This window comes from Meleagris gallopavo, chromosome 26 (assembly GCF_905368555.1).
Source record: "Meleagris gallopavo chromosome 26, MGAL_WU_HG_1.1, whole genome shotgun sequence".
In the NCBI taxonomy this organism is placed as follows: Eukaryota; Metazoa; Chordata; class Aves; order Galliformes; family Phasianidae; genus Meleagris; species Meleagris gallopavo.
In genome coordinates this window covers 5556512-5583663 of record NC_139429.1, presented here as the reverse complement: position 1 = coordinate 5583663, position 27152 = coordinate 5556512, and the positions used below count along the sequence as shown (strand labels likewise).

General features: G+C 41.3%; 2 protein-coding genes across 3 annotated transcripts; one reads left to right on the top strand and one right to left on the bottom strand.

Moving 5' to 3' along the window:
* The first annotated feature begins 474 nt into the window (after positions 1 to 474).
* On the top strand, positions 475 to 6424 carry BTG4 (BTG anti-proliferation factor 4). 2 transcript variants are annotated; one of them, XM_085209448.1, is made up of 5 exons: positions 475 to 2081; positions 2581 to 2773; positions 3041 to 3178; positions 3347 to 3542; positions 3703 to 6424. In XM_085209448.1, the coding sequence occupies exons 2-5, from the start codon at positions 2601 to 2603 to the stop codon at positions 3871 to 3873; spliced, it is 678 nt and encodes a 225-aa protein (XP_085065574.1). In that variant the 5' UTR covers positions 475 to 2081; positions 2581 to 2600; the 3' UTR covers positions 3874 to 6424. The 2 variants fall into 2 exon arrangements, with proteins under 2 accessions (XP_085065574.1, XP_085065575.1); XM_085209449.1 differs by having other exon boundaries at positions 476 to 1333.
* Positions 6388 to 25977, bottom strand: LOC104914368 (uncharacterized). The gene is made up of 28 exons (XM_010723755.4): positions 25842 to 25977; positions 25188 to 25411; positions 24638 to 24802; positions 24199 to 24381; positions 23836 to 23956; positions 22968 to 23081; positions 21888 to 22056; positions 20944 to 21106; positions 20428 to 20616; positions 19463 to 19652; positions 19159 to 19298; positions 18320 to 18457; positions 17319 to 17539; positions 16667 to 16824; positions 16126 to 16353; positions 15228 to 15563; positions 14081 to 14479; positions 13539 to 13709; positions 13050 to 13204; positions 12468 to 12608; positions 11863 to 12001; positions 11420 to 11610; positions 10969 to 11094; positions 9985 to 10165; positions 9028 to 9179; positions 8242 to 8328; positions 7468 to 7614; positions 6388 to 6898 (listed from the first exon to the last, which is right to left on the bottom strand). Exons 1-28 carry the CDS (start codon positions 25975 to 25977, stop codon positions 6674 to 6676), a joined length of 4989 nt encoding a protein of 1662 aa, XP_010722057.3. The 3' UTR covers positions 6388 to 6673.
* Positions 25978 to 27152: the final 1175 nt, after the last annotated feature.

Sequence of the window (27152 nt, the reverse complement as noted above, 5' to 3'; positions counted from 1 at the left end):
TTGCAACCCAGGCCGTTCTGTGATCCTATGATCTGATTCCATGACCCCATGAATATCCAGGGATAATAATGCAGTGTTTTCTAGTATTGTACCAATATTATTATTTTCTTCTTCCCTGTAATGATTAAAGAAGCCAGCAGCCCCCCTTGGCCAAAGGCATCCACGTGTGCTCATTTATTTAACTCATCAATCAGAACTCCTGGCTGTTCATAATGCTCTTTGCAGAACTGCTGGGATGCCAACAGATCCAGCTTGGACACAGCTGGGAATGGGTGGGAGCACAACTGGTTGCGTTGCTTTACAAATCTCACATGGGGACGGAGGGCTCACATTTTCTCTTTGACACTTCCTTTATTCTCCAAGCAGGAGAGGCTGTATTTTGGAGGCCGTGTTTTCATGCGTTCAGTGACAACTGACAACAGAATGAAGGATTTTAGTTCAGTCATTAAGCCTAATTAAAAGAGACAGTTCTACTCGTCAATGAAATGGGAGCTCAGAAATGCCCACTGCCATTCTGGCTTCTCTGTCACTAACAGAAGTTCTGAATTCATGAATGACTGTAAAAACACCAAGTTAAAGCATTCTCATAGCCTCGTTTCTGTGGCAGTATTAATAATTAGAGCCAGCCAGACAGGTTGCCAAGAACTTTGCTTAATTTTTCTTTCTTTTTCTTTCCCTGTCTGATGCAGGAAGTTGGTGTGGTCCTGGGTTTGGCCCCTTCACGTGCAAGAAACAGCACTTATGGCATGACCAGCCTGGTTTCTCAGGTGAAGAGTTTGTTTAGGGCTGGCTCACAGCACTTGTTGGCTATGGGAACAATGAACTCAACACGTAAAGGTGTTGCAGGCATTCAGGCCTCTCTGACCGTCCTTTGTGCCATCTGGTCACTTCTTTTACCACAGAATTTCCCAACTCACGGGGCCTGCCTGAACAAGTTGGAGCTGGAGGAAGGAGGAAGGGAGTCTGCAAACCATCAGTGGACGCTTTGCTCAGCCCCCAAGCAGCCCTGTGAGCGCTCGAATTGCTTGGCTACAACACCTACAACCACATCGAGAACCTGTTTAAACGCTCAGCTCTTTTCACCTTAATTTGTCATTTTGTCTGAATGGTTTCTGATATCCGGCGTTGGTGGCACAAATTCCACAGGCAGAAGGGGAGGAAGAGAACACATCAGCTTATTGCCTGCCTTTAAGCAATGAAGCATAGAATCATCGACTCAGCAAGGCTGGAAAAGACCTCCAGGATCATCCAGTCCAACTGTCTGCCTACCACCCGTATTTCGAACTAAGCCAGGTCCCAGTGCCATGTCTAAATGTTTCCTGAACACCTCCAGGTCAGTGAGCCCACCAGCTCCCTGGGCAGCCCATTCCAGCACCTGACTGCTCTCTTGGGGAAGAAATATTTCCTAACATCCAACCCGAACCTCCCCTAGCACAACTTGCAGCCAGTAAGGAAGCACTCACATTCCAGGAACTGCCCTGCTTTGAACTCTTTAAAAGAGTCATTCACATCCTCTGTGAAATACCACCACAACAAAAAACAACTAGAGTCAGCAGAAAACGTGAACATTGATAAATGCAATAAATACAGAGTCATCCGATCTTTAGAATTGATTCACAGAATCACCAAGGTTGGAGAAAACCTCCAAGATCACCCATTCCAACACCCACCTACCACCAATAGCTCTCACCAATCCACGTCCCTCAGCACAACATCTAAACATTCCTTGAGCACCTCCAGGGTTGGTGACTCCACCACCTCCCCAGGCACACCAAACGAGGGCTTCGTGGGGAAAGGAGCAATGCTGCACAGATTCCACCAATGGCAGCAAAATGAGTTTGTGACAACTTATTAAAATTACTCACTTAAGTATTAAACTGGTGTTTAACTAGCAGACTGATAGAGATGAAAATCTGTTAAACATACCTTAGCAGAGGAAGCTGATGTTGGGATAAAACCACCTAGAGTGGATGTAGCCTGGAGCCCCGCATGTTGATCAACTAATGGAGCACACCTGAATGCTGCTACAGCCCTCAAGGCCAGCTGGATATAAAACCTGAGCAAGATATGGTGGTGCAATGGTGAGGGAAGGGTTGGGTGTTTCTGGGAGGAGTTTTCCTATGTTTTTCTTCTTTTTTTTTTTTTTTTTTTAATAAAAAAAAAAGGCAAGCAAAAGCTGCATAGGTTTTTGTAGCATTAAATCTGTTTCTTGTGTGGCTATCTGAAGTTGTACATGAAATATATCTCAGGTTTTCAACAACTTTGGTCTGAGAAGGTAATGTTTGTGGTGTGTGAAGTAGCTCTGTAAGTACTGCTGGATGTTGACTGCAATTCATAAATGCTGCTAGGACTAAGACCTTTTAAGCTTTTACATTTTAACAAGTGCACTGTGAGTGCTTTCTAGAAATCTATCGAACTGCTGTGGTACCTGAAGTATCCACGTATTTGGTACTTCGGCTTATTTAAGCTTTATCTGATGGGTTATGGGTTTTAGCATCTCTCCTTGGAACCTGATAGCACCTTAATGCCATTAAATTGATCCAGTGTAGTGTCTCATCTCTCCTGATGACCTTCCAACAGTTAAAGCACTTGGATTTAAAATGAAGGATGAAATTGCTGCTACGGTCTTCTTCATCACGAGGCTGATAAAAAGGGAAGACAAGCTGAGCAAGCACAAAATAGAGAGATTTGCAGCTAAGCTGACAACACTGCTGTTTGAAAAGTACAAGAATCACTGGTACTTGGACAATCCATCCCGAGGACAGGCCTTCAGGTAAGAGGACCCTTAAGAGAAGGGGAGAGGGCCTGACTTCTTGAGTGCTGGACAGGTGGCCTTAAACTGACTTCTATAATAAATTAAGCTTCTGAAAATGGTGGAGTTGCTGTCTAACTTTCTGATAGCCTCTATAAATGAAAGTTTGCACCACCAGGCCAGCTGTGTCATAGATGAAATATGGTGGACTTTATCCTGTTTCTTGGAGCAGAACTGCAAAGTGGCAGTGAAATCTAATGTTCCACCTGCACTGGTGTTCTTACCTAGGTGTATAAGGATAAACAAACATCAGGCAAGAGATCCGCTGCTGGAGCAAGCTTGTGTGGAGAGTAACGTGGACTTCAACAAGCTTGGTTTGCCAAAAGAGATGACGCTGTGGGTTGATCCATTTGAAGTGTGTTGCAGGTGAGTTGAACCTGTGACTGACACCATCATTTGTCAAGTGTTCTGTGGGAACCTCATCCTCTCCAAGCCCATTAGTAGAGGCTGAGAGTGTGCTTCCTTGGTAATGTCAGTGAGTAGCATCCGCACTGCTGGTCCAGAGCTGTGTGGCACAAACACAGTTGCTTCCAGGTATGGAGAGAAGAACCGGCCGTTCACAGTTGCTAACTTTGAAGGAGAGGAGAACCCAGAGCTTTCGCAGCAGATCAACTATGCTGTTGACAGAGCAGCTCTAGACTATCCTTCTGGCACCTCTTCGGACGAGGAGAGCTTCAACAGGGAACCAAAAGCTATCCCTACCGTCAGCAATCCCAACAGCGTCTACCAGGTAAACATGTGGTAATGGTCTGTCCCTCTTGGTGAAGGCCACCGTCTGTGTCCTGGAGGCTCCTTCACGAAGGTGTGATAGACTAACAGCTGTTGGCCAGACTTATCTCCTTTTTCTTGCCCAGACACATCTTAATGCCATCTCATTTCTTGCTGTCTAGTTTGACTACTGCAAGACACCCATACAGTCCTGGTCTCAGTATCTTCATAGGAAGACACACACGAGTGGCTCATCCTATGCCCAGCACAGGGCTTACAAAGCCTTCAGGCCAACTGTTGCTTTCCCAGGACCACGTGTTGATAGATACCACTGGATCAATACCAAGCGGTAGATCTGTGGCTTCTCTGTTCCAACAGCCTCTAACACTGAGCTGTGCTGTGGGATGAAGGCTGGTGCTACAGAGCTTCATGAGAAGAGAATGTACTTACTGTCTGTTCCCTATCCTCTTACTCTGTACTACTGAAACTCTGGGTTTTTAAATAACGTTTTAATATTTTAACAATGTTTACAAGACTGAAAATTAATGTGAGATGCTACTTGTAAGCTAAAAAGGAAATGCATATATATCAATAAATCTAATCATGTTTTCTTTTAAAAAGCTGTCCAATCCCCTCTTGGTGCCTGAAGGGAGTTTAAAAAAAGCTATTTGGTCAAAACATGAGTCAAGGAAGCTTGGTAATAAATAAATACACCCTTAGAGCTGAGGATGAGCAGACAGTCTGCTTCCTTCTGGCAAGGTAGCAAGAGCAGCAGCGTTAATTGCACTGGGAGCAAAATGTCTGCACCTCACAATGTGTGAAGCTCTGCTGTGTGCAGCTGTGAAGAGTGGTCCTGTGGCTCCATCTGAGCTTCTGGTTCCTAGCCTATAGCTCACCTGTCAGAAGAAGCCAGCCCATGGACAGGAGAGGGATGGATAGATGATGGTGTAGCTCTCCAGTGAGCAGCACAGCAAACATCACCTTCTCGATGGATGGAGTATTTATCAAAGGATGCCTGTTCTGCAGTGCTGGTCCCCCAGGAAGCTTTTCCTATACCATGTGAGTCACTTTAGCTGTCTTCTCACTCAGTCAGAACTCTGGAGAGATGGAGACTATGCTTTCAGTAAGAAAGGGCTCATTGGAATGCTACTGGGCTTCTGAGCTGTGCTCTAGGATACCTTATTTAACTCAGTTGTGGCAGCCACTCAGCACGATGGCTTTGCTCTGACTTTCCTACTGACTTGTCTCCTAGCCCAATGCTTCCTGCTCCTTAAACTGGGCCACGAGGGTAAAAGGAATGGTGGTAGCTTGTCTTGCTGCTTAATCTCTTGAAAATGCTCAACAAGCTTGTTGTCAAAATAGCTTGTGTAAATACATATGACTGCTTCCTGCAGTCATTTCTTCTTGCTGTAGTCCTCCCTTGCTACCTCGTCAGCAAATGAGATGAAAATGACTAATGTGCAGTCCAGAAAGAGAGGCTTTGTAAAAGAAGACAACCAGGAGCTATTTAAAGCCTTGAGGGCTGTCTGTATAAATAAAGTCAAATAAATGATTAAAATTATAAGTGTAGATTTCAGGTAACTTTGTAGTTGGAGTTTAATTTAAAAAAAAAAAAAAAAAAGCACAGCACATTTGTATTAAGCCACAGTTACTCAAACTGGATCCTATCTTAACTTTCAAATACAATGTGGATGGTGATAACTAATAAGGCTGAGTTCTATATTTCTCTTCTCAAGTAAGGTAACACCTGTCATGCTTCACCACAACTTGCTGTATTTTTTTCAGAAAAAAATCACATTGCAAGTCAAACTTGATATTAATAGAGTTTAGTAGATGATACAAAAACCAAAACAACAATTTTGCTCATACTATAGAGGCTTTCCTTTTTAAAAGACTTTGTTTTGAAGTCGGCTCTTTGTGCAAATGCTGTGATCTGTATGGCACTGAATAAACTGAATAAAGGAGAAGACGTGAGGTGGGAGGCTTCTTTGTCACAGAGAGTCAGCAGTAGTGTTTCCAACTAATTCTTGCAGCTTTGATGACTGAGCTCTGTCCTCCAGCAGCGTAACCCATTCATTTTAATTTTTTTTTTTTTTCCTAGTGAGATCTCAGTGTAGGGTGAAGATGACAGAATGAGTGCATAATTGAGAAAGCAGTAATAACCCACCCACTTCTCAGTGTTGAAAACTTCATGTTGAATGATTCAACAGTGATTTAACAGCGTTAATGTGAGGCTGCTCAGTGGTCATGGCATAATTTTAAAGTTCTTGTTCTTTCATAGATTCCGGTATGAAAAGTCAAAAAGCAAATGTTTGCTTTTATTATTGAAAAATGGTGTTTGTTCTCTATGGTATCTTTTCAGTTAATGCATCTACTTTATCCTCAAGTTCTGAAGGAGATAAGTAAGTACAGATTTCCTCTTCTGAGCTAAAGGCATTGAGTGCTTAAAATCAGCCAGTAGAAATGCTGCTGTTAGTGACAGCAGTAGGCTTTTCATGAGACCAAGTTAGATTAATTTCACTGAAATGTAACTTCTGTTATCCAGAAGGTGGTGATAGTTTAGGGAGAAGTAATCAGTCTTTCTGACATTCTCAGGCAGCAAATCTTCATACAACCTGCCCAGATGTAGCAGAATGTGTAGATGTGAAGATTGGCTTTGTAGTGTAAAGTGAGGTCATAATGAAAAGGTGTCATGATTTGCTTTGTATTCAACTACACCATCACAAATCAATCCTCCACCCAAAGCTGCCCTTTTTATAGCTGCCTAAGGCATGGAGGAAATGCTTTTTTTTCTCTTCTCAAACAAGCTGTCGTTTGGTGGTTCCTCAAACTTGTCATTCAGTGAGCACAGAAACGCAGAGAGCAGATCAGTGTTAACTTTAAAACCTTTAATAGACTCTTTACTTAAATTTTCATAGTACTGCTTTTTTTGCTGTCCTAGTGATTTGTATGAGGCCAAGTAATTTTTTTTCTGATATGAGGGTCTTTTCTCCAGGTAAAAATGGTATTTTGTGCTACCACTTGTGAGGCTGTTAGATTTGAAACAGATGTTTGTTGGGAATTGATGGCTGCAAATGTGGGAGCCCTAATATCTATAAGCAGCTTTTAATTGCCATTTTGTAATGAAGTATGGAAAAAAAGGATGGTGAGCTTTCAACCAGACCAGGACTCAGTCTGTCTTATCTTCTGAAAGGCTTCAATTTCTGTGAGGTTTTTCCCTTTCACCTCAAAAAGCTGGGAGATCAGACTTATTTCTTCCTTGGAGAATGGCTCCTCCTTCAGCAACATCTGAGTTATCCCAGAGGATTTATTACCTTGGAGAACTGCTGACAGCTGGAGTCTGAGAGAGAACATCTCAACAAGGCAAGTCTTTAGTGCCTAGAAAGAGAGAGAAACAGTTTTGAATACCTGGAAGCAGTTGAACGTGACATTTAAAACTACCCACTGATCAGAGATTAGTACAGATGATGAGTAGAGCAAGTCAAACAAAAACTTGTCTTGATATCCTAATAATCACCCCCAAAACATTACTGGTCTCGTAGGTATTTGATGTAGCCTACAAATATATTCAGCAGTGTGGTTAACATGCAGCTGTTCAAGATAGAAGCAGGATGAGAATGTGGTACCCAGCAGAAGCTGGCAATGTAGGTTGTTCTTGACAATCATGAGGAAAATCACCTTTTACAAAAGGCAGATTTTGGCAGGGGCCTAAAATCACTTTGTGCACAGTAGGGATATCTTTGAGGAAAAAGATGACTGTGCATCTCCTGCAATACCAAAGTGCACTCTTTTGAAGGCTGGAGGGAAAGGGCTGCCTTGTATTGAGAAGTTAGGGGAAGAACGCTGCTGTTCCATTCTTATTTCTCAATAAATCCATACGTATATAGCTGGTGTATGTTTTCCAAATATCACTGTAATGTAATTACAGTTGGAGCACACAGAGCTACCTGATAAAAAAGCCTCAGAAAGGTTGGGTTGGTGTCTTGGCTGAAGTCAGCAGCTGTGATATGAGCAAAGCAGTGCACAAGGAGCAGGAGGAAACTTCCAACAGAACCCAGACAATCCCTCAGGATGAACAGTTTGTTCTTCGAAGTCTGAAAAAGAACAAATATCCTGAGCTGAGCACAGCCAATGGTCAACTGAAGAGATATAATTCTGGCAGGGGTTTGGTTTTGATTTTAGAAAAGTTATTAAGATTCAGAGAATATGGGGAATATCCATGTAATAAACAACACAGCATTGTCATAAGACTTCATTTTGGGACACTTTCTTATGCGTGAAATCTAAAGCATTCTCACACTGTGTTTCTAGACAGTTCTATCTCCGTGTATCATGAACATTAGAAAGTTTTTCTCTCTAATATTTCACTTTTAGAATACAAAAATTATTTTGTGTATCTGATTATAGCAAATAAAATGCTGATAAAGGTAACCTATAGAAAATGTAGTAATCTGAACGTGAGAGACTGGGTAACCACAATAATGTGCTCTGGGTTTGACCCCCACATTAGACACTTATTAAATCTCTGTATTTTGCAGTGCTCTATTAAGTTCACATTCAGAGAAATCCAGAGCATGCCATTAACCTTTAAGGGTCTTACATTCATATCAAACATATAATGATTTAAAAATATGAAGCCTTCCTGCAGTTCATTTCCTAGGTCCATAACTTAATGTATATAAAAGCATTACGTAGGCTGGTTAGATGTGAAGTTGACAAACCTGATAAAAGAAAGAGTTCCTGAAGGCATTGCCTGTGGCATTACAGAGAGGAATACTGGAGGCAACACACAGGTTAACTTCTGGAGCCTGCAAAGGGAAGGCAAATTGCTTCTGTAAAAACTGTGCATGCACATCAGACCTGCAAAGTCAGAGGGGTTAGTGGGATATATAGTCATTTAAATGTCACCTTTGTTTTGCAGTGCCAACAGAGCCAACAAATGCCACAGGGAAATGGGAGCTGTTTAAAAAAACCCTCACGTATTGCAGCAATTCATCTTGCCAGTTTTCTAATGAAATAAATTAAGTGTACTCTTGTCCCAGAGCCCTGACTGTAGGCATCACTATTTTTATGATTATTTATTTTATATTTCTATGAAAGACCCTGGACAGTCTACCTTGAATGAAGCCTTACTGTGCTACGAACTGTGAAATGAAAATAAGAAATGCCTTGCTCCAAATTATAAAAGAAATATGCTTTATCCTAATATCATTCAGTATGCAACAATTAGGTAATGCAAGATCTGGGTGATGTGCATAGGAGGGATTACACAGCAAATACAAGAACGGACCGTGGATCTTGGGCAACAGAAATTTGATCTCAAAACAGTCTACATCACTGTGGAGAAAACACAAATTCTATCTCCTGCTGTTTGCAGATCAGTCTTTTTCAACTTGATTTTACTTTATAATTGGCAGATGCTTTGCAGCTTGTTGGCTGAAGGATTTTTTAGATAACTGTTCTTTTTGAAGAACTGATTACTAAATACCAGCATCTTAAAAACTTACATCAATGTGAAGTCTGAGAAACTGCAGCAAGGAGATGCCATACTGATATGCGACAAACTCCCTCCTGGAGAGGGCTGCAGAATCCACTACTATTAGTTCTCCTTCTTGACTCGAGAAGGCATCTTGTTTACTCTGAGAAGAACTTGCTGTTTCTACAAAGAACAACAGAATCTTGTTAGACTAATTCATTTTGTTTCAAGTGTCTTCATTTCACTGCATTCCTCACTTCATAACATTTTTGTCATTCTTCAGTATAGAACCAAAGCTGCTGATGAATTGTCAGTTCTTTCAAGAGTGGTGCAGAGCTCAGGGTTCTTCGGCAATCCCCAAAGCTTCATTCTCCCTAAACATTTCAAGTAAGGCCTAGAAAAGTGATGACATGTGTGCCTCAGGCTCAATCGACAGCCAAATTGGTGTGATTCTGTATTCTGAGTCTGTCCTTCACTGTTACAGTGTTTCCTCCAAAGAGGACAGTAAATTTAAGTTGTCTGCTCTGCAAGGTTTTATAACAATAAAAACAACCACAGGCCGCCCTGCTTCAAAAAAGAATGGCTATTTAATTCTGTGCACCAATTATTTTATTGCAGTCTCATCTAAAATAATCACAGATTAGTTCTAAAATGCTGATGAATCTGTTGAGTATGGAGGTTGGTGGCCCTGCATGTGACAGGGGGGTTGGGGTTTGATGATCCTTGAGGTCCCTTCCAACCCAAGCCATTCTATTCTGCAGGCTTCCCATTGTAGCTAAAATCACCAGTGCTTTCTAGAGTGATGGAAAAATGGTAAAAGCAGTAGTGAAATTACTGTTACTTTAGCACAGATTCACTGAGGTATCTGACAGCTGCTGCCAGAAGGGAGAATCCTCTTTCTATCCTTTCGAAGTTGAAAGGTTCCAATATGTTTTTAAAGGCCAGAGTAAAATAAGGTAACTGACAGTACCTTTAACTCCTCTCTTACCAGGTGTCTCAGATGATACGTAACTTCTGCTATCTTCCTCCAGCATCTGAACCATGGACTTGAGCAGTGGGATCACACTGTGATCCATGGCCTTGCACGTACTGTGTGAGATCCCACTACTGCCATAGTATCTGGCTGTCTCATAGTTTTCAAAACAGTGTTGTGACCCACAGAAAAGCATCTGAAACATCACAGGACAATACATGTAACTTGTGTTTTATGCATGTTAAAAATCTCACTGGAAAAGCATCCTGGCATTCTTTGCCTTCTGGTGAAAACCTCGAATTGTTGGTTCAGACATCCCATGCAGATTGACTGGTGACTCAATAGGATTCTACAAGGAGCCTGTCTCAGCAGCTTGAAGTCTGTTCCAGTGGTTACAGTCTTGGAGCACCCAACTCTGATTTTTCTACATCCTTCAAGCTGCTGTGGATGTTGTAAGACAAATGATTTGAACTGAATTTCTTGCATTTAATATCCTCAGCTTCTCTGGAATCCATTTCTAGGTGTCATACATGTAATAAAAAGCTTTCTGTTCAACGTTCTGGTCTAATAATTCTATCTCAATTATATTAATAAGCTGAAATTCAGTCAGTGGTTATTGTCTCATGGGGATGGAAGAGTAGAAGAGGAAGACAAAGAAAAGGGAAGACTATTAATTTTATGCTTTTTAATGTAAGAAGACTGAAATGGAATATGGAATCCAGGTAATATGAAGAGCAGATTCTGAGTCTATTGACTTAATGGGAAGACTCTCTGTCAAGAGGATGTAGGTCTACGATTCATGAGACATTGCAGGTCAAAGGATGGGATGTGAAAGGTCCCTTTAACAGAGGGGAACTTGTGGGCTTTTTTACTCAAGTGTATTTGAACATTATTTTTGCACTCTCAGGGATTATTCTCAGAACATGGCAACTGTTCAAACTTTTGCTAGAAAGTAAGTAGCATGACTGCTTCTCATCTGCCTGAGAGAGAGGTCAGTACCTTTGCCTGATGGGTTTGGATGTCTGACAAGTCCCTCAAAAATTCCAGCTTAGTGTATGCAGTCTCCACGTTAGCTTGTTGTTTCAGCATGCATTCCTGAAATTCAGAGGCTAGAGCGACTATAACCTGGAAGAAATGAGACAAATATGAGTACTTCAAGTCCCAGCTTTCATTTTCTGTTGCATACTGTGGCTACAAACTAGTGTGACAGCTACATGGCACTGGTGTCTGGGTAGTCATCACAGAACTGTCACGAAACCTACAGCTGATGACAGGAAGGGCCAAAAACTCCACCCTAAATGTAGTAGTTCAAAAAGGGAGGATTTAAGAGAAACAGTGGAGGAAATAAATGGGACTGTGTGACCCTGGGGTGCAATATGTCTGTGCTTCTCAAAGGTTAACAAGTCCTCTGACCCCAGGAACATTCAGCCTAACCCAGCAGTGACCTCACCTTTCTGAGCACCACATTGGTTACTGTTTCTGTACTTGATGTGCATCCCCTCTGCTTCTCTCTCTGTGTAATCTGCACACACATTCTCTTTTCTTCTTCTTCTATCTTCTTAACAAACTGCATCAGCTTTTCCAGTGCCTTTCTGATCTCCAGCAGAACCTGTATTTCCTGTTCTTTTTCATCTCTGTCAGCTGTAAGCAGCAAATATTAGCAGAAGTGCCCATCTGATAATGGAAATTCACAGAGCAAACCTGAAATAATATGCTTCCTAAATATGTTTCACCACATCTCTGCTCTTTATCTTTTAGAACAGCCCAAATAACCAGATCCTGTATCTTGCTTCATGGGGGCATGAGTAGTTCCTGAAGTTTAAGCTAACATGCTGGGAGGGAGCAAACATCACACACCCTGCTTCCCCTCTTTTCTGTTTGTAGCTTTTGTACCTTTGAATAGTAAGGGTAATGCAGTGCCCAGCTGGCTGCTGAAATACTTTGAAGCTCTTCTCTCAGCTTCTTGCAGAGAGGACCCTTCAAGAAAATGACACATTTCCTCAATGTCTTTCACTTCCCCCCTGTATTTTATCTGTAAGAAATGGGAGAGAGCATTTCAAGATAACGTTGCAAACTTGTACAACAGTGACTTCTTGTGAAGCTGTTTCCTTTGACAGATGAAAGCAAGAGATTGTCTAATTTGAGCTTTTTCCTAGCCTTTTAAAAATTTTACTTCATTGTGCAGACCTCGAATACAGTTCATCTGTTTCTGATATCACTAAGAATAGTTGTCCCTACTGTATAGACACATTCTGACTTGAAGCAGTGGTTGCTCTATTATGAGACTACACACCAAACTTCGAAGGTGGGAAAGGCTGCAGTGAAGTAACAACACATCAATTCACATTTTGGATTTGCACCGTATTGAGAAGGGAAGTAATGTGAATTCAGACCACCACCATCCTGGGTGCAGCATCAGTAATCCTTCAATTGGATGCCTGTGGGCAGTCCTTCATACAGAACTTTATAGAAGCCAGCTGTAAAAACAATGCACATACCTTCTGTGCCTTTCCCTCTTTTGCAGCATCAAGGACATGAAGAAATAGAGAACTCAGTTCCTTAAGGAGCCCTTCTTCCTTTTTTATTCTGCAGTTCCAGTATATTTGCCTTGAACTTATTTCCTTCTCTAGGAGGTCCAGCTGAAATGCAATGACAGAAAAAAAAACAGTTTACATTTGCAGGAAGGTGAAAGATTACAAACTTAATTGAACCTTACTTACGAAATCTTTATTCAGTGCTTTCAACAGCAGCACATATCCAAATTTGCTGTCACAGGGGATGAGAAATTTGCAGTCTGTGCATGTTATAACTCCTGTTTGAAGTTACAATGCAATGTGTACTTTGGGATAGAACATAGAAGAGGAGGTGTGAAGAGCAGCAGCAGAAGATACAGATAGGAGAGAGAAAAATGGATAATGAAAAGAAGAGGCAAGTAAAATGACATACATGTACTTCAGTTCATCTTGTACTGTAAGAAAATATTATTTGTGGGGCATAGGAAGAGCTGAAATTGCCTAACAGCAGTGGAAAATCATGAGCAAAGAGTTTTCCAAAGTTATCAAACCTGGAACAGAAATTACCAGCTCTGAATCCGTGGCTCTCGGTAAAGCTCTGAAGGACTGAACAACAGGAATTACGTTGTGTGTCTGGGGGTGGGTTTGAGCACCGATAACAGGTCCAATTTCACCTGTAATTGGACTTATGGTCCTGGCACCAATAGCGATAGGGACGAGGCCTGTAGGTAAAGAAAGATCAGATATAATCCTTAGAATGCACATCATGAATACAGCTGTTCCAGCTGCAACCTTAATGATCACATCTTTTTAATGGGTGAAAGCTGCAGTGTGATTTGGTCTCAGCCCTAGCTCCTATTCACCATTTTTCTGGCTCTGCTTGTTTGGAATGTCAGCACCATGCACACGGATATTTTCCACTCACTGCTGAGACATTAACTGATCTGCTCTGGTAGGGTGATTTCTTGGCTCTGAAAGTAATATGAATAGAGGTGATGACAGAGAAGTCCTTTCCTCTTTACTGTTAAAATAATCAAATTCAATTCCCCACTCTACCTTTTCCATTTCCATCTTCCATGGTCCCTGCGAGTGGGGAAGGCTGCCTGCTATTCCAGTCAAAGTCTATTCCCAGAATTGGCACCATCAAACTGGACCCACCGGGATCTGGGATTTTCATTCCAAACACTGCAGGGATCCACATCTCTGTGCCCGGATATTTGATCATACCTAGTTTGTCCCCCAAAAGAGAAGATGAGAAACATAAAATATCAGACTGATGTTCTGTGACGGAGAGACCTCCAGAGGCTGACAAATGCAGGATGGATGCCGTTACTTCTGCTCCAGCTTCCAAATAATGTTGGCTGAGCTCATCATAATATTTGTGGCTTGGGGTTGGAACTTGGTGATCCTTGGGGAACCCTTTCAACCCAAGCCATTCTATGAGTCTATGATTTGCTTAAAAGCTATTTTGACAAAAACCTTGCAAAGGTTTTAAGTACTAATATTTTGGCCAAATCCTGTGATGGAAACATGTTCATTTCTGTAGCCATAATTGTAATGACACCCCTTTACTCTGTAACAGACTGTTGTACACCTACCCAGATTCCCACCATTACTCTTGACATTTGAAGCTATTTCTTGTTTTTTCTTGAGGCTTTTCAAGCAGTGCATTGCATGATAAAATCTAGCAGTGAAAGACTTCTTCATATCTTCTACCGAAGCCTTTAGCACTGCCAATCTGTCTGCTGCTAGACAGGCATCTTCCAAAACCGATGCCTTAAGCTTCTTTAGAGCATCCACCACACGACTTTGGGATAGCAGCCACTCAGCTTCCAGCACTGCTTGGTAACTGCCACCGTGGGGCAGCACCTTGTCTTGTTGCAGGTGAGCTCCCTGTACTCGGGCAATTTTCCCACTCAGAGGCTCAATGAAGGAATCTCCAAGAAGCATTAGGTTTCCAGAAGGATCCGTCAGCCCACCCAGAGGTATAACTTCTCCTGTAATTGAGAAACAGGAAATAAAGAGTCAGGACATCACCTGGGATCACCTGGCAGCTGGTCATGACAGTCTGGTCTTTCCATTCAGAAAAAGGTACAAGAAAGCAGTAATAGATCGAATGAGATGGGAGAAAATAAAGCAAAAACATTTGTGATGCTGATTACAAAATAATTTGCCCACAGAAAGTTTTTAAATAAAGTATCCTAGCTTCTGCTTTAGAAGATAAAGATTCCCACTCCTTTCTCTGTGCGTAGTGTATCTTCTGCAGTGAATCATAAAGAATACATGTATGTGGAAATGCTCTTAAAAAATCTAGAACTTCAGCCACCTCAGCCCCTAAATTATGTATTTCTTACTGCTTTTATTATTTTAACAGAGCAACTGGACCATCTCTGAGTCAAATCACAGAATCTCAGGGATTGGAAGGACCTCAGTTGATCATCAAGTCCAGATCAACTTCAGTCTCTTGTGTCACAGCCGTATTCATTAATGTAGTACCTCAAATGTCTCTCATAGTTTCAGCAGTTTTACTGACTTTTAAAGTGATAAAATACAACTACAGAAAAGAGAAGGTTTTCTTTCAGTAAAGACTAAGGTGTGGAGTTGTCCTGACAGTACAAGGCAAAGGTGGAAGGTGAAAGTGACGGCTTTAGGCTCCCTCTGTTCCATGCCTGCAGGCAGTGAGTTAAGAGCAGGTTAAATGTACAGTGCATACCTCATTTACCAGTTCATAAAGAATTCACCTACCAGTGTTACCATCCAAACCAACCCCGAGGATCGGAACTATCTTGCCTCTCTCTGGCTCTGTCATAGGACCCCCGATCTCCAGCGGTGTCAGTGTGCTGGTGATGGGGTTGAGGTATGTCCCACCAACAGCCAGCTTTTGCCCAGTGTGAGGATGGATCGTAACCCCGAGCACTGGTACTTCTATTTCCGTCACTGGATCTGCCATGAGTCCTCCAAGACCAAATATTTGTTCAGGACACAGGACTGGAAGTTTTGTCTTCACAGGTAAGCCAGTGTCAGGACAAACTGGGTAAGGAATGTAAGGAAATATGGGCACTTCAGGCTTCTGACGCTCACCTGCGTGTAAAACCAGAAGAAATCCAGCATGGTTATGCTAATGCTAAAGGCAAGGAGGCATTAAAGCTCAGAATGGAGTCTATGGAGCTTTCAGAGAGTGATCATACTAAAGGCTTGCAATGTTTAGGCCCAGAGTTAAATGAATGACTGTAAGCCCTCTATACCAGCTTTATGGTTGTTCTGTTGTTTGTTTTTAGACTTAATTTGTACTTTGGCCTTTCCTTAGAGTAAGGCATGTAATGGTTTTTATGGTTTAAAGAGCAATCAGACAGAAATATGTTGGAAATAAAGAATACTTCAATACTTTTCTGTATATAAGCATTGTAACATCTAGTTCTTCTTATTCACATTGAGTCTTGCATTTAGATGAAGAAAAATATCTTCCAGTGCCATGCTACTGAGAAGTTTTCTCAGATTTTCTTTAGTTTTAGATTTTGTTAAGGTTAAAATACATGCAAGGTGTTTCGTGTTGGCTTTTTTCTTTCTTTTACACCACTAAAATTGTATTCCACAAATACCAATTTGCAATTGAACCAATTAATTATTTCATAGTAACTCTTACCTGAAACAGAATCAACAGTACAGACCAGCCCAGATCTGATGGGATCATAACCAACGTTGCCCGCTATGTGAAGCACCTTCCCAGTGCCTGGATGCAGGAAATGGTTGCTGGGTACTGGCCCAGAGCACTGGCTGCTCAGCAGCATGGCACAGTGTGGGCTGGGAATTAACAGCCCAGTGACAGGATCCACAGAGACAACATCGGGTGCTCGGGCACTGCCGTCTGGGTCTAAAAGCAACGCAAAAATAGGAGAGGAAGAAAACAGCAGCCTGTTATCCTCTCAGACATCCACTCTTTTTGAGAAAATGCAGAAGGAAGTTCTACTGATGACTTTGCTTTTGGAGCAACCCCTGAATTCATGAGTTGTTAGTGAGAACTCAGTGAGGACACTTTCTTCAAAGTACATCTCTCTTCACTTTGCTATTGGTGCTTTTGTCACCTATTTATGAAAGCATCAAAAGGAGCAGATGTGCACCTTCCTGCCCACACTTCCTTACATTCTAGGATCATTTTGAAAAGAATTTCTAGAGGTTGTAGTTACCCACAAGCTCTTGTTTGGTAAGGATCCTGGCTTTAGCTTTGTTAAGAAGGTGAGCTCCTGTTCCTTCACCCAGCACTCCCCATGCTTTGAGGCGGTGGCTCTCTGTTATTATTAAGCTTGACATCCTGTTGCTTGCAGCATCTATCTGGGCTAACAGCCTGGAATTTAAAAGATGGTTACTTGCCACATGAAGTTAAGGTAAAATAATTTCAAGGGAGCAGCACAGGAAGAGCTTGGAAGGACATGCAAATGATCTCTGCACTTTGGCACTTAGAGAGCTCTATGAGTACTTGCTTTGGCTACTGAATTAAAAATACCAATTTTTCTTTTTTTTCTGTTTTCTCCTTAATCACAGAATTCTGATTCTGAACATTCTAAGTCCTGACAGAGCATGGTTTGTACACCGACCTTAACTGGCACAATGTCACAATAGAAATCATTTGACAGTGAAAGAAAACACCCTCAGAAGATTGTTGTCCTCTAGATTCAGATGGGGGTCTCTTCACTATATGGCTGTTTGAGATTCAGAACAGCTGTTCATAATCTCTGTTAGATTATCTCTTCCTAGTACAAGCCAACCCGATCACCTGCCACAAATGCTTCCAGCTAGGAAATACAAAGCTGTAGCACAAGGTTTCAGTACATTTATTACCTTTTACAGTCTGGCTGGGACCAAGTGGTTGGGCTTCTTTTACAAGCCATCTTATTTGTCAGCATCTCTGCCAACCTCACTGCCTCTCGCAGGGCGGAATTGAATGTGACATAATGCTCTTCCTGGCATTTCAGATCATGCTGCAGTAACTGCATCTGTTTGTTCACACCTTCCTCATACTGCGCAGCCAACTGCTTCCTGTGCTGCATCTCTTCTTCTGCCTAGGTGGGACATAAGATCCAAATGTGTCTTCTCTTGCTTTATCTAAATGTAAGCAGAAATTCTAACTTTTCTGCCTTTTATTAAAATAACAAAAATCAGAAATTACAAATAATTTTGTTCTACTCATTTGAATTGCAGGACATATATGCTGATAACTCTAATATGCTGAACTGCAATTATCCAGCACGTAGGTGATAAGTATCCAGATCTGAATAAGGTAATAACTTAAGGTATCCTTTTAACAAGATGCAGAACTTGTAGGAGTCACTTAATAAAAGTGACTTTTATAACTACTTACTGTGTAGCATACACATTTTCCCAAGTGAAACAATGAGTGTGTATCTGCTTGTAAGGCACAAAATCATTTCATTCTAAGAACTTTTGTAAGAACGTAAACAAACAAAAGTGGAAAAAAGATGTTACACATGCTAATGCAGACCAATGTGTGCTGTTCTCAAAGCAGAAAGCTCTGCTACTAAAGAGACTCCAAAAGAGCTGAGATGTATGGGTCCATCGGACAGATCAAGAAAACAAAATAAGTGAGCAATCTTTCCAAGGTGTTTCTGTGTTAACATGAAGCAATAGCAGCAAATTCCTTAAAAGGACCAGCACAGCCTGTTGTTTGCTGGGTTAACTGCTTTGCAGACTATGACATATGAAATGTTTACAGCTACAAAAACGATGTTCTAAATGACCATACCCACACTTATGGAAAGGGAGTGCTGCAGATGTCAGCTATTTGCTATTCCACGTGTTAATGGTGCTGAGCTGAGCTCTACCTGCTGTTTTGCTTTCAAGTAATTCTCCGTCATTGTGCTCTCATAAGACTCCATCTCTTCTGGGATATTTAGTGTCATGATCCAAAGGCTTTTCAGTGCAGATATTTCACTTGTAAGCTTGCGATAAAACGTTTTCACCTAAGGCAAAAAAAAAATAATAATAAAATAAAACCCAAAGAAATTAGGACTGTAAGAGATAATATGAAGGCAGCAAATTTTCTCTATAACATCGGTGCCTTTTTATGTAACAAAAGTTCATGGCAGCCCCTGAGTCCTCAATGCAAACCATTTTCATGCTAGCATTCCGGAGGTTACGGCACGACGACCTCTCCATGCCAACTGCGTGCTGCAATGCAGCTCCCTCTGCTGTCCCTGAAGCCAAACACGCAGTCAGATGAGTGTTCCTCAGAGATCCATCATAGTTTCTGTAGGTCAGTGAAATGCTATCCCATTGGTTTCAGCTGTGAGACTGTTATGAAATTCAAATGACAGAGCAAGACTCCATTTCTGTGTTGCCACATATTCATTTATATTTACTTCTCCTCAATTTAATCTACGGTTCTCAGATGTTAGACCAGGTAATCTGTATTATTTTATTTTCCAGATGAAAAATGTGCAGAGCAGATTCATAAGAAAATCAAAATGTTCTGCCTTAAGGTCACTATGCTTCACACTGTATGACATGGTATAAACAACATGTTTAAGAACATGGATACATGTCAGTGTTTCAAATTCTAAAAGTTGAAAGAAAGTACATACAAAATAGATAATGGGAAGCAGCAACAATCCCCGTTTTAGACTCTTTCTGTATAAATTAGTAGCCCCCAAATACACTTTACCTCTTCTTTGAAATGGCCCAATTTGGCTGTGACTGACTGTGACTGCCTCAGCAAAAGTTCAAAGAAGACGTTGGTGTTAAACGACTCAAGGTCTATCTGTTCTTCAGGTTCCCAAACACCACCCTTTTTCATGGAGCAGGCTGAAACACGAATGTTCATTTATTAGTGTTTTTCACTCCATGACTGTTTTCTTTATGCAAATCAATAAATCTGGGCCACTGCACATTGCTAGACATGGGATCCTGGCTCCATATATACAAGAAACCAGGCAGCCCCACTGTTATTTAGCTTTTTGTTATCTGACCTGTTCCACCAGTGTTGCAAGAGTCAGCATCCATGCTACCCTTGTTCTGCAGCCAGGGGTGATACTTTTTGATGGGAAAGACTGTTGGTATATTGGAGGAATATCTGTCCAGACTGTATTTCAGCTGCTGCCTTCGAAATGGAGGGCAGGCAGTGCCCTTCTGTGACCAGCTAAGTCCCTGACAAAGAAACTGCAAGAAACAACAAAAATGAACACATAAATTCCTTTTCTCATTGTGACAAGTTGTATTTTGTGATTCATGTGTTAGTCACTCAAGCAGGATGCACCATTACATTTGCCATCAGGCAAAGACCCTGAGAGTCTGTTTTCTAAGTACCTCTCTAGGATGGTCTGTTCTAAGGCAGAATTACTAATCTTAGCAGATAAGGCTGAAATCAAGGGGAAGGAAGTACAGTTATATGTTGTTTGATGATAGATGAATAAATCCCATCTTCTACCACAGTCTGAAGGACCATTTCATTTGCTGTGAAGCTCTGATCTCAGGTATGTTGTGCTCACAGGGCCTTCTGTCTGAACAATTAGTGAAGAACTGGAAGCCACATGAATGAGCACTGCAAAAACTCATCAGCAATTGACAGTTCTTTAGAATAACTTTACAGGACTTACTTATGGTTTCTTTATTTTAAAAATTGTCATCTCATCCGTCCTTCCTGAAGGGATGCATATCCTGGAGAATTCCATTATGTGGTTATATTTAATGAACCAGAGAACAGAAATGAAATTCACCTGTACCTTAAGTGTCTCCAAGTGGCCTATGCATCAGGTAAATATCCTGGGGTGTCAGTGGGGCTGGATAAATTCATAGGGATGATTTTACCCCATATATAAAACATAAGGTTGAACCAAAATTTTCAGTTTTATAGGGGATGCCTGAGGAAACAGGTGGCTAGTGGGTTCATTGCACAAAATCTTTCAAGAAGAGACTTTGTGTAACTGTTACTTACTGTCAACACCACGCAGGTAATAAGCAATGTGAGAAGTCCTGTGATTACTCCAATAATGGCTGTCCAGTCAGGTTTCAGTAGGAGGTCTTGCTTTCTGGCAATGCCCACCTGCACAGCATATCTGGGAGTTGTGGGGAAGAATGGCCCCTCTTCGTAACATTGTCCTCCAAGTGGCATGACCCTAATGTACTTCATGAACATAAGTAGAAATGCCAGTTACTGTCACTGTAAGTTATTTAAGAATGCATAATGATTTAAATCTGAAGTGTTATTTTGGCTATGACACTGAGTCAAATCTTTGCAGTTGTACCATTCTGCACTTGTATGTAATGCCCGTGCACAAAAACACCAGCATTTGTTGCTGTATTCACCTCTGCAGCATGGCAGGTAAAAATGAAAAGATGCTCAGTCGTATTTTTAACATTTCCTTTCAATTCCAAATCATCATTTGGAGCATTTAAACGCTTTGCTAAGAAGGATATTGTAAATGCAAAGACAGCATTCCTCAATACAAACCATTTTTTTGTGCTGATTGCTGCTCAGCTGTAACACATAGGTACCAGGGTGCTGGAACTGGAAAAGGAAGAAGAGGAAGGTTTGGGAAACAGCTCTTATTTCCTCTGCAAGTCTTCGAAAGTCCCCCCAGTCAAATTCGGTGTTTGTGTTGTACAAGTTGTTCCTAGGAGCAAAAGTACAAGAGTCTGTTCTTGTCGCTGGACTGTGTGTGTGTGTGTCTGTGTGTGTGTACATGTAGGTTTATTTAGCAAGCTTTGGTTGCTGCTTAGGATTCATCTACACCACTGCATACCTGAGCATTAGCTAGAGTTTAGGTGCTGAACCTCTAGTTTTCCACACAGTGGCACTGTGTTTGAGGCTGTTCCAACCAGCTCTCCCCAGACTGATGTATGTAATGCAATGCAGTAGGAATTAACTCTAAGCAGAATAGATAGTTAGAAGTGAAGAAAATAGCCACTGGGACCCTTTGTAAGTGTTTCAACACCACAGATGCCAACATGGAACCCACACGAAAAGTGCTGTAATTCATTACCTGTCCCTTCTGTTACTTCTTTGCTTTCAAGCTGGATGAATGCCAGAAATGAAATGAAAATAGGCCACAGGGGAAGAAATCTCCAGAACTGCCCACAGAAACAAGAGCAGCAAAGGCAGAACTCCTAAGGTTTGCAGTGCACTAGGATGTGCTTGTTCCTACTTGGATGAGTTTACCAATGATTACAGAAAGGGAAAAGAAATTAGGATGAATGAGAGGGAATATAAAGCACAAGCCAGTGAGAAGTCAACTTGCAAAAGTACTAAGACAGGTCTGCCTTTTAGTGGGTCAGAAATAGCACCAGCAGGGCAACAGGAACAGCTACATTCTATGTTGAGAAAAGTGAAAACTTGAGCCATCTTTTCTGTAGCTCACCTAAAAATGCATTAGCTAAGTTCTACATTGTACTTACACATCATAAACTGGGTAATGCTCCTTGGAGACAATGAACACAATGGTATCGTTAGCATTAATGCACGTGGTAGGATTTAAGATGCCACTAAATATGATTTTTGATGTGGAGGTTGAAGGTCTCAGGCTTTGTATCAGGGAAGATCTGGGTTCTTCATGGTCAGAATTAACTGTAAAAGCACAGGTTTGGATCATTATGTTTGGATCATTACCAATGATTTTCCATCTACAGAACTGCTGCAGGATACACTATTTCCTATTTGCTTTTATGACTAAGTTTTATAGACACAAATCTGGCTTCCAGAGTAAGGCATACTGTCAAGACAACAATGCCACTGACATCTTCCTGACATTGGATAATTTTGCCCCACATTTTCTTATCTTTTTTGCAACGGCTCTGCTGAAGCACATTTGGTAAAGAAGCAGAACTTCTTGCAAAATCTGCAGCCTTTTTAAGGAACCTATCCCCTTGTATGGCTTGGCTATGGATTTGAGGATAACTCTGGAGGCACAGAGGAACTAAAGTCCTGTTCTCCAAGAAGAATGCAATGAACTAATGAGAAAGCAATCTGAAATGCCAAAAGTTATGCAGATGATGGTGTAAATCAGAATTGCAGAATGAACCAAAAGAGTGGATCAACCAAAGGAGAGATGTGAGAGGAATGGAAGAGAGCTCAGCCCTGACATTTCTTCCTGGGCTCTACTCTCCCTGCAGACCTGTGGACATGGTAGCAGTGAGGGGGCCACGTGCCAGCTCTGTGCACCCAGATGGAGGCATCCAGCTACCACCTGGCTGTTCCTCATCACCCCTGGGGAAGAGGCAGGGGCCAGGAGGATGTAACTGCTGGCTCATGGGCTTGGGTTGCAAAGCAAGAGGCTCTGATGTGCAGCGCAGGGAAGTCAGCTTTTTCTTTCACTTCACTATACTTAGTGTGAAAAGGTTTTCTGGCTATTTGAAGATGGTAAGATCTGTTGGTTTCTGTTTCTTATTTAGTTTGGTACTGGAGATGACTGAAGCACAATTAAACCTTAGTGAAACTGTATTTAAATATATGCTTTGTAGCCAAATGTGAGAGCTTACCTGGAGCTGCTGGGGAGGAAGACCTGTTTTTGTGAAGTGACGAAGCCTTGTTCAGCATGATGAAGTTATGAAACATCTGTGGGTCAGGATTATACACTCCTAAAAATCCTCTCCCTAAAGCAATATAAAAAATATCAATTACTTCTGGTTTTCAACAAGTTGGACTTTAGTTTTACTTCTAGTTTATCAGCTCACAAACTCCATAAGTTAAGCTTACAAAGCCTCAAACCAAGTTACATGTTTTTCAGTCCATTTCTCTTATTCTAGGGCAGTGCTTTAAAACACTTGGGCCTTATCCAAAGGCTTTAGGGTTTGTTTGGTGTTGCAAGACCTGTTCCTTAAGCAGCAACTGGTTTAACTTGGCTGTAGTCAATGAAACTGTGTCAAGGTACCATAGGGAAAGGACTGCATCCTATTGTTCTTATTAAATTTTCATGCAGTTGTATAAAAAGCTTTTGGCTCACAGCTTAATTCTAGAATATTTTAAAAAAGAATGTTTAACTCCTTCTAATTCTACTTGTTAAATTCACATTAAAATCTGAAGCCCAAAAGAAAATCTATACAGATAAAGGATTGTGAGAAGGGAGCCCTTTGAAATGCATCTCTTTTTAGAAAGTGAGACTGGGAGGGAATCTCTGAGTATCTGTCCATTCCTGGAATACTGGAAATGTGTAGAACTCAGATCAGTGTTTTAGGACTGAGTAGTGACTTGGCATAACTTCTTCATGCCAGGATGTAAGTATCAAAATTTCTTGTTGTTTGTGTTAAAAACAAGAAGGAAAGGCCAGCTATTGATAAAAGCCATTTAATACCTATTTAACAACATATCTCTATACCCAGCTAACACTTTTGTTATCCTCTTCCTTACCGCTTGCTTTCACGATGTATGCTGGATGAGAGCATTTGCTTTGTTCTGAAATGCAGACATTTTTTAAAGGGAAATATGATCCTAGTAGAACTGTCCTTAATTCTTCTAAGAGAACGGCAGCCTAATAGAAAAAGAACTCAGAAAATGTATGTGAGTTTTTCACACTATTGCAGTGCAAGGCCAAGTATAAAAAATATGCTATGTGTTTAACAGGCTTGTGCCTGGGGTTTTTGTTGCTTTCTGTACTTCTCTAAGGAAATTAAAAAAAAAAAAAAAGATGATGTTATTTGATAAAATGATTACTCAAAGTCTAGAAAGTTGAGCAAAAAATAGGTGGATCTTGAAAATAACAGTAGCTTTTACCTTGCTTCCATTTCTGTAAGTGATAAAAAGCTGAGGATTTTCCTCTGCACAGGTGATTTGCAGGGTTTCTCTTTGTTGCCTCCTACACTGAGAATCACAGATGTTATCCAGACGGTCAGTTTGACAGATGCAGAGGCCAAGAACCTTGTCATAGCCTTGATAATCCTTGGGAATAGTGCAAACCTGCAGGTAAAAAAAAAAGAATAAAATAGCAGCTTGAAAGAAAAATAATGACCCATCCTCCTTATGCAAGGATGGAAATCTGGGCTTCCTGTTAGGCTTCTTATTTCAGTTTGAAGAAGAGTTAAAGCCTCCTGTGAAAATGCTATTAATGCTCAGTTCTCATGCTGCCTGTACCTAGCAAAGGCAGAGCTAGGGAGTTTGCTTTTAGGGCAGTGTTTGCATGGATCTTGGATTGGACTGATGGAAATCACTACACCTTTTCTGAGCAATAGTGAGTCCATTCCTTCTTGGTTAGACACCGTCCTTCCTGATTTCGGGAGGCTGAATCTCGACAGATATCATATGTTCTTCTGACACAGTGTCTTCTGCCATCCACAGAGCTCTGATAACCCAGAGGGCATGTGCAGTGAGCATCACGAGCCTGGAAGAAAAAAACAGGGATTCATTTAGAAACCTGCAGCCTCATGAAGTTACTGTTATGTACCTTGCTACATTAAGCATCACACCTTATTTGGCTGAGAACAGAGGAAACCTGAGGGTCCATTCACACCATCTTTACCTTCCCTCAAAAAGAGGGATGGATGTAGCCCTGAAACTCAGAATATGTGTGGATCTGCTATGCTACTATCAGCCTGGTGAATGTATGTAAACGGAAATGAGATGCAGGACTGAAAGATGCCAGTGTGAGAGAGGGGTACCCTGCATTAGGGCAGCACATTTGAGGTAGAGAATAAAGACCAAAGTCTGAAGTAATTAATGGTGATCTCCATTAGGACAGAACAGCTGCTACAGAACTGTCCGAGTACCTGAAACACCTGGCCTTTCCCAAGACAGATGCACGTTTCTTGTCCTTCTGTGGGCTGTGCTGCCTCTGAGCCGCATGGGAGGCACGCTTTTTGGCCAGGCACGGGGTTAAAGAAATCCACTGGGCAAGCCAAGCAGCTGTGTGGTGTCAGTGCTGCTCCTTCGGAACGGAAAGTGCCTCGGGGACACGGAACTGGTGTGCTGCTTCCTTCGGGGCAGAAAAAGCCTGTGAACAACAAAACCAAAAGATACCATCATTTTTTCTCGTATAATGCGGCTTTATTATGTACATTAGATGGAGTTAGTGCCTCTACAGTTTAAACAAAGCGTGTTTTTTTATTTATATTATAACATCAAGACCAATAAAATGAACCATGCCTCATTTAAAAATATTGCCTGGTTTCAGTGCTGCTTTTTTTAATGCAGTACAAAAAGGAAGTCCTCAGATATGTGAATCCTATAATAATATTGAATGCTCTACAGTAGCTGATTAAACCTACTTCCTTTTATTATATTGCTGCAAGACTAAGTCATTATCTAAGGGCCTCTCTAGCATTCAACACAATCAGTGTCTGGCTACATTTGCTGTTGAGCTGTATGTGACAGAAAAGCATTCTAAAGAAGGTAATGATCTCTGGTATGTTATCCCCAAATACCTGCTGGACAGTTTGTCAGATTCTGTTTTCTTCTGCAGTGAACTCCATTTTGACAGTCCTTGTGGTGTGGATGCTGCAGCTCCCCATGGTCACAAGCAAAGCTGAAAAAAATGGTCAAAATGAAGAAGAGGGCCATCCATGTATTGCACCTAGTAGCATGAAGTCTCCAGTGTGAATGACAAAGGCATAAGGAGAGCTTTCTTTTCAGCCACTGAATATTTAATGGTGGGTGTAAGCTGAAACATATTAAAGTGTAAAATATTCATGGCAGCTACCTGAGTCTATCGTGTTCCCCTACAGGTTGTGTAACAGAAACTGTTCTCAGACCAATGTAAAGACTTTGCATATGAAATACAACTTTTGCAGCATAGATAAGCATTTATCTATAGTTACAAACAATTTGTTACTGTACTTTGTAATCTGAACTTTTCAGGGTCCCCATAAGAGCCTTGATTTTTCCAAGACTATGCATCTTCATTTACTGCAAGGAATCATGAATATGTGGGTTATATGCTTTTCTATCTTTGGAAAGGCTGCATAATTTATGATGAGCATAAAGCAAGAACCCTGCTGAGCACTCTGTGTCTTTTTTAATATAGAAAAAAAGTAATTATTTGTGGTTATTTTGTCCTGTTTTTCAAGATCTGTGGCAGATTTTAGTACAGAGTTCAAGGATCTTGTTTTGAACACCTCCTTTTCCTTTCTTCATGGGGATTTTAAAGGTTGCAACACCAGCCAGTGGCTCACCCTGCTGAAATCTGTGTAAATGGAATCTGCTGTATCTTAGACTGAAGGGTTCTTAAATGCTTCTGAAACCTTTGCCCTTGTGATATAAAAGACAGCTGTCCCAGCCTGCATGTGTCATGAAGGAGGCATTGTGTACACAGCAGAGACCTCTGTTGCCTTGTGAAATATCTAACCAAAAATGCAAAAGCACTTAAGGATAACACTCCTCATTTCTCTCCTCTGCTTGTACTTTAGTGGCACTATTTAACACACATTTCTTAAAGGTATTTCCAGTAAATATTAATTCAAAGAGTTGGGTGCACTTCTTAGAAGTGCAATAAAAAAGTTTGGTTTCCAGATATATTTTGTACGGCAGTCATTACTGCACTGGATCATCAGCCTGGAAAAAAAGCAGTGGAGAGGGAGGGCATTCAGGGAAAGATCAGAGTGGCCTGGGTTAGAAAGGACCTTAAAGATCATTCAGTTCCAAGCTCTGCTGTGGGTTGGCTGCCAACCACCAGCTCAGGTTGCCCAGGACTCCATCCAGCCTGGCCATGGGCAATTCCAGGGATGGGGCACCCACAG